The sequence below is a fragment of the Nicotiana tabacum genome, chromosome 24 (assembly GCF_000715075.1).
Source record: "Nicotiana tabacum cultivar K326 chromosome 24, ASM71507v2, whole genome shotgun sequence".
Lineage (NCBI taxonomy): Eukaryota > Viridiplantae > Streptophyta > Magnoliopsida > Solanales > Solanaceae > Nicotiana > Nicotiana tabacum.
The window spans coordinates 18,634,552-18,641,366 of record NC_134103.1 but is presented as its reverse complement, the minus strand read 5'-3'; the positions used below and the strand labels follow the sequence as shown (position 1 = coordinate 18,641,366).

General features: G+C 35.8%; 1 protein-coding gene across 1 annotated transcript; it reads right to left on the bottom strand.

Annotated features, from left to right (window-relative positions):
• Positions 1-3,505: 3,505 nt before the first annotated feature.
• LOC107814280 (uncharacterized) lies at positions 3,506-5,980 on the bottom strand. The gene has a single exon (XM_016639666.2). The coding sequence runs from the start codon at positions 5,264-5,266 to the stop codon at positions 3,761-3,763; it is 1,506 nt and encodes a 501-aa protein (XP_016495152.1). The 5' UTR covers positions 5,267-5,980; the 3' UTR covers positions 3,506-3,760.
• Positions 5,981-6,815: the final 835 nt, after the last annotated feature.

Below are 6,815 nucleotides of genomic sequence, written 5' to 3'. Positions count from 1 at the left end.
ACAGGGTTTCCCCGAATTCTTTTAGTAGAACAGACTCAATCTCGTCGTCTTCCAGGTCGTTCCCTTTGATGGCACACATGTAAGAAGTTACATGCTTGTTTGGATCGGTCATCCCGTTATACTTAGGTATTTCGGGCATATGGAATTTATTGGGGATCGGCTTTGGAGCCGCGTTTGGAGGAAAAGGTTTTTGCACGAACTTCCTGGAATCCAGTCCTTTTAATATCGGAGGTGCCCCTAAGATTTGATCTACCCTAGAATTGTAGGTTTCTACCTTTTTATCGTTTGCTTCGATTTTTTTTCCCCTGATTCTATCCGCTTTGTCAGTTCCTCGAGCATCTTCATAATCTCGGGGTTAGTACCAGATTCTTGTTTATTTTACCTCATTATGACCGGTTCATTTCTGCGGGTGACTTCACGGGGCGGATCGAATTCAACTCTATTCGGCGTGTGGCTTTGGCTCTGCAACTGAGCTATCGCCACATGTTGAGCCTGCAGCATTTCAAAGATCATCCATAGGTTGGTCCCGTCTTCTTCATTGTTTTGTGCATTTTGAGCTGCAGATCGGGCCCCACCACAGATGCTATTTTCGGGGTCGGTAGGCAAGTTAGCGTCGATCTTCACATGTGAATTAATATCAATCGGGTCTACAATTGTAATTCCTACAGGACCAGCGGGTGGCCCTACGTTACCGGACACTATATTTTTATTCTCACCCTGATGACCGAACTCGTTGTCGATAGGCAGGGGGGCTAATTGAGAGTTTGTCATTTTTAGCCTGAAATCAAAGACACTTCAAAGAGTAATTGTAAAGTAGTGTGTGTGTGTTATGGAGATTTGTATCAAATAACCACTATTATCCTTAGCCTCACGGTGTGCGCCAAACTATTTACCCTCAAAATCGGATAACAATTAAATTTGTTAGTGGTTATAAGGATATGTGAATTAACTTGATACAAAGCGATAAATTAGATTGTAATTGAAATAAATAGCGATAAAATAAACTGCAAACCACGGGAATTGGATGATTTCAATTTAAGAATGCCAGCCACCCTTGAGTTGAATATACTTTTATTGATCGATAACAATTGAATTTGTTAATGGTTTTAAGGATATGTGAATTAACTTGATACAAAGCGATAAATTAGATTGTAATTGAAGTAAATAGCGATAAAATAAATTGCAAACCACATGAATTGGATGATTTCAATTTAAAAATGTTAGCCACCCTTGAGTTGAATATACTTTATTGACAGAAAAAATATCAGAGAGTAGGAGCTTGAAAAATATATTGCTTATGAGCGTATGTTATAATGTGCTTCATGGATTGTGAAGTCCCCTTTATATATTGAGGGAGACCTACCCCTTAGAGTATTATTTAATTGTACTATAAAAACATAAGTCCTTGATTTTGAAGACCGTTGGTTCCCTTTTTGACTAATTCCATAATTTCAGCTATAATGATCGGTTAATGGCAAGAATCACAGACCCTTGTCGGACGAGCTGGCAAAGCTTTCTTCGAGACCGTTAGAAATATGACTGGTCACGCCTTCGGCAAACTCGAGGGCAAATCTGATGGTTTTGATGGCTAATTTTGATAGTGCTTTGGGTTCGATCATAATTACCATGTGTCGATCTTGGTTGATGGTGTTAGTCGTCAGATCGATCTTTGAGCTCGACTTCACTCGATTACAGATATTTCGGCCCTGGCCTAATCAAGGAGTTCGGAAGCTCGATCGAATATCGAGCTCGGTTTTACCCGTATACAGGAGTAAAACTAATACTTATTTTATCTAATATCTCCAATTAAATACGGAATAAATTTAATTTCAAATTTTATGTCGGATAACTCATCTAATCCTTTGAACCAAATGGCCCTCTAAGGTTTTGGATGCCCTACAAATTATTAGACTAATATAAAAGCAGCCTAGTGGGTGCCATCCCTTCCTATCAATGCTTGGCCTCACAAGGCCTGACCCATTTATTGGGTTGTTAATGCTTTGAGGTACTCAAACTTGTGACATGAAATTACACGTAAAGACCTTGACAATGAATTTTAATTTTCTTATCCCGTTTGTCTTGTAGACAAACCTTTTAAGGTCATAAGTGTTGCCTATGGGGCAAAAGAGGAGTAAAACTTATTCAACTTAAAGTTCTGCCCATTATACAAGAGGGGTCAAAAAATTAATAGTGGCATCCAAGTGTCTTATTTGTGCAAATTACCTAACCTGTACTTTAGGCTCATTAACTGATCCATCAGATTCGAGAATTTAGTGGGCCATGTCCTCCCTTTTTGGGTACAACAGCCCAACTAATGTTGCAGAAGAACGTGTCCGATGCAAGTCCACACCACTCTTTTTTGACTCCTTTGTTCCTTTTACCTTAAAAAGTAAAAAAGCAACAAAAAGTACTAAGTATTACCACTCTTGAATTTCAAGTTTTTGAATATTTTTTGTTATATAGTTGCAAAGAGAAAAGGTGAGACTCACTGGGGCCAAAATTTAACTCGTGGCGTTATGGTTCATATGACCTTTCAATTTAAATACAGACAGAGAAGGTTTCATAAGTCATATTTCGATAGCTTTAATTTACTTTTGCGTCTAAGTTTATCGAATTTCATATATTCAGGACTAAACAAGTTCTCATCAAAAATGTCTTTTGGTTATAAAGTGCATTTTTTAAAGAATTGGCTTATTTTAGGCTATTATTTGAAATCTATAACTAACCTCGGCCTTAGAATAGTCGAATATAATTTCGTGGACAACCACAAATTGTGCATTCTTTTGTGTGCCAAAGTCGTTAAAATTGGCTTTCAAAGTGTATGCTTACCCGCATTTCCTACTTTACTGCTCTTTACAACAACCCCCGCCCAATATAAAATGAGCACATGTCTAGTTATGTTACTCCCTAACTTGGCCACGTGTCATAATCTATTGTCAGAAATTTAAGATTTTCTAAGGAATTCACCCATATTTAAGTTACTCTAATGTGATGAAAAATAATTTTGTGGTTTTAATGTTAACAAAAGTTCATTGATCATACGTAAAATTAACTCGAATAGGAAGGAGTACAAGTAACATTGCAGGAAACAATAGAGGAGCATATTCACCAAAAGACTAAGTACCAAAATGAAAATCACCATTTTAGATTTCCCTTTTTACTCTATGGATCAATTACAGTGGCGGATTCAACAATTGGTTCGCGAGTTCAGTAGAACCTGGGACTTCGAATTTGAATCCTATATATATGTGTCGGAAAATAAGTACATATAGAGCAAGACATACATTTTAGAACTCATTCTCTCAACTTAGAACCTGCGACGTCTAAATTCTGGATCTGCCAATGGTCGACTAATGCAGTTCTGTTGTAACTTTGAGAGAGCAAATTCATTAAGGAGGTCACTAAGATTCTCAAAACATAGCAAGAAAGCTTAAAGATGGATACTAGAGAGTGTAGCTTCTTCATATAGCAAAACCAAACAAATAAATAGGCTTTAGAATAAGATAATGAATAATAGAGACAAGAAAAGACATGGATATAATGTGAATGTCTCAAAGCTAAAAGAAATGAATAGTCTTAACCAGCAAAAATTGAAGCATATGCTTGGATATGCCAAAATCAGAAGGAAATGTTAGGTTCATATAACTGATCAGCAATAATGAAACTACTACCTCTATCCAAAAATGAAGAAATTGTGCCTCCCAATTTGCCTATACAGTATAGCATTGTCTGCAAATTGGAAAACCTTGTTTGTCACCAACTACCAAGATACAAGGTGCGCGTGCTCATCATCCTCAACTTCAACTGGAGCAGGAAGGTTAAGATCAAGTAAATCGTCGACGTCTTTCTTGACAGGTGAAGATTGATTCATGTTCTGCGCAGTACTAACTATAAAATGGGACCTTTTGTGGCCACCCAAAGCTTGACCAGACTTGAAAATCCTGTCGCAAAATGGGCATTCATGTCCTTTGAATTTCTTAGGCTTAATCTTTTTCTCAGCAGAAGCCGGTTTTCTACTGCTTAAAGTCTCCCTATGCTTGTTATCGTGATCAGCAGCATCAACGCTATTCTCACCAGTTCCATTTGTTGATTCGATACAAGCATTCGTCTTTTTATGGCAAGGTCTATGTCCGCCAAGAGCTTGATATGAGCTAAAATTCTTCTTGCAATTCAAGCACTCATACTTCTTCTTAAACGACTCATTCTCTATCTCAGGATTATAAGAACTATTCTTAGCCCTCTTTCTTGATTCGCATTTATCTGAATTTGAAGCTATCCTGTAATAATCATATTCACTTCTTGATGCTGTAGGATATCTTTTAGTTCTGTTTAAGCCCTTTCCCTTATCGGTCCCAGACTCATCACACCAAACAGTATCACTCATTTTAGAGGTGCTCCATTTGCTATTACCATTTCTGTGGAATCCATCAAAAGAGACATCTGATTCAACTGTTGTATTTTCATCTAAAAAGTATGCAGAATCAGAGTTTTCAGACTCAGCTTCAGCATTCAAAACACTAAGTTTCAAGTCCCTATCTACCTTTTCCTTGGTTCGCGGCGTTTCATCTTGATTGTAAACACATTTTAGACCATCCTTTCTAGCAAATCTCATGTCAGTAGAGGATGATTTGGTCTCTAAAACAACAGAATTATTATCAGAAGACTCAATAAATGAAGTGACACAATTCCAAGAATCCCTAGACAACATCATCAAACACTTTGCTATTTCCTCTTGATCTTGCTCATTATCAATCTCAGAAACACATGAGGAACCATTATTAATGGTATTATCATTAACTAAACAAACAGAAGACTTAACCACAATTCTTTTGTACCTCTTAGTCTTTGATCTTGTCCTCAGCCTTAACTCCTCCTCAGCTTCAGTATCTGAATAACTAGTCCCTTTATCTTTCTCTGAATGACAAGCCATGTGACCACACAATGCTTTAAGTGATTGAAATACTTTACCACATTGTTGACAAACTCTCTCTTGAGGCAAAGGAGAAGTTGAATCCACAGCCCTCCAAGTTTTCTTGGGATTCTCTCTTAGACCATAACCAGAATTCCCACCAAGTTCAAATTTTGATTGATACTGATTTTCTCTATTCCAAGATTGCAACTTTTCAAGTTGGGGTTCAATTTTTTCCTCAAATTCAGCTGAATTTGTAAGTACATGAGATCTCATGTGGCCCCCAAGTGACTTTCCACAAGGGTACTTTTTGTTACACAACTTGCATACAAACTTCAAATCTTGAACTTCTTTCATTTTTTTTTGGTTAAGTTCTAGTACTAGTAACCAAGTTAAATTCAAAGAAGAACCAAAGAGTAGAAAAGCAAGATTACAAGTGAAATATTTTTGCAAAGCTCAAATCTTGCCACAATGCCACATTTCAAGAAAACCCAAAATATTGCTCTATAGCATCAGAGGAACCTAGCCAAGAAGCAAAATTAGAACCCCAGATCAAAGTAAAGAAAGGGAAGGGAAAAAAACAAAACTTGGAAAAAGCTCAAAGTTGTCCTATGGGGTTGGGACACAGATCACAAAGTGTTGCTCAAGCAATAGGAATAAAAAAACAATAAACTGCTCAGATGTGGCACTTTTTGAGAAGTAGAAATGACTCTATGAGTTCAATATCCATGTAATCTCTCTCTCACACACACAAATAAACACACACCAAAGAGAAATACCCTTTTGATTAAGTGTTCAGTATTTCAAGAATCCTTAATGGGAAGGTAAAAAAAAATCAAACTTTCAACAGAGGGGCTGCGACTGAAATGGCCATAGAACCAGCCAAAATTATTCAGACACTAAAAAAGGAAAATAAATAAATAAATAAATGATCTCAACAGAAAGCAAAAGACTCTTTCCTCTCTCTGTTTCACTTTGTTTGTGTGTGTGTGTGTGTGTGTTATAGTTGGAGGAGAATTCCATGCATGAAAGCAAATTGAGAGAAAAGAGGCCAAAAAACACAAAAAAGATGGGCAGACGTGTAATCTTGGGAGGATTATTCGTTCTTTACAAAATTATACGGTCAAGATTTGCTACGAACTGTTTATTTTAATTAGGGTGTTCGTGGTTCGGTTTGAATTGATTTTTCCCTAAAAAGAAATATTCCCTAAAAAGAAATCAAACTAAGTAAGTCGGTTCTTCAAATACCAGAATCGAACCAAACCAATTAAGTCGGTTTTTAATCGATTCAATTTTTGTCGGTTTTTCAGTTTTTTCGGTTATTATCGATTTTTTTTCTTAAATATGAGACATACACTATCAAACACATATTCCGGCGATTACATTTTTAATGTAACATCTATCATTTACCAAGATATATTGATGATAATTGAATCAAATAGTGATGAATAATTTAATTACTCAATTAAAAATTAATTATTTTTAACATGAAATAAATTCTTATACTTAACAAAAGAAAAATACTAATCAAACTAGAATGTCAAAGCAAAAAATTAGATTATTATAATAGCAAAGAACTATATTAAAAATACAAACGACTAATATGTACCATAAAATTTTAGAAACTTTATATAAAAATACACACATATATATAGGTGTAATAATAAATTTAAATAGCTACTTCTATAGTCAGTTTGGTTCGGATTTTTCGGTTATTTTTTGATTAAAACCAAAACCAAACCAAATTTGATCGGGTTTTTAAATTCAAAATCAAAACCAAAACCAAACCAAACCTAAAATGTATCGATTTTTTTGGTCGGTTTGGTTCGACTTTTCGGATTTTTATGAACACTCCTAATTGTAAGGATTGAAATTCAAGAATCAGCAACAGCAACAGATAACTCTT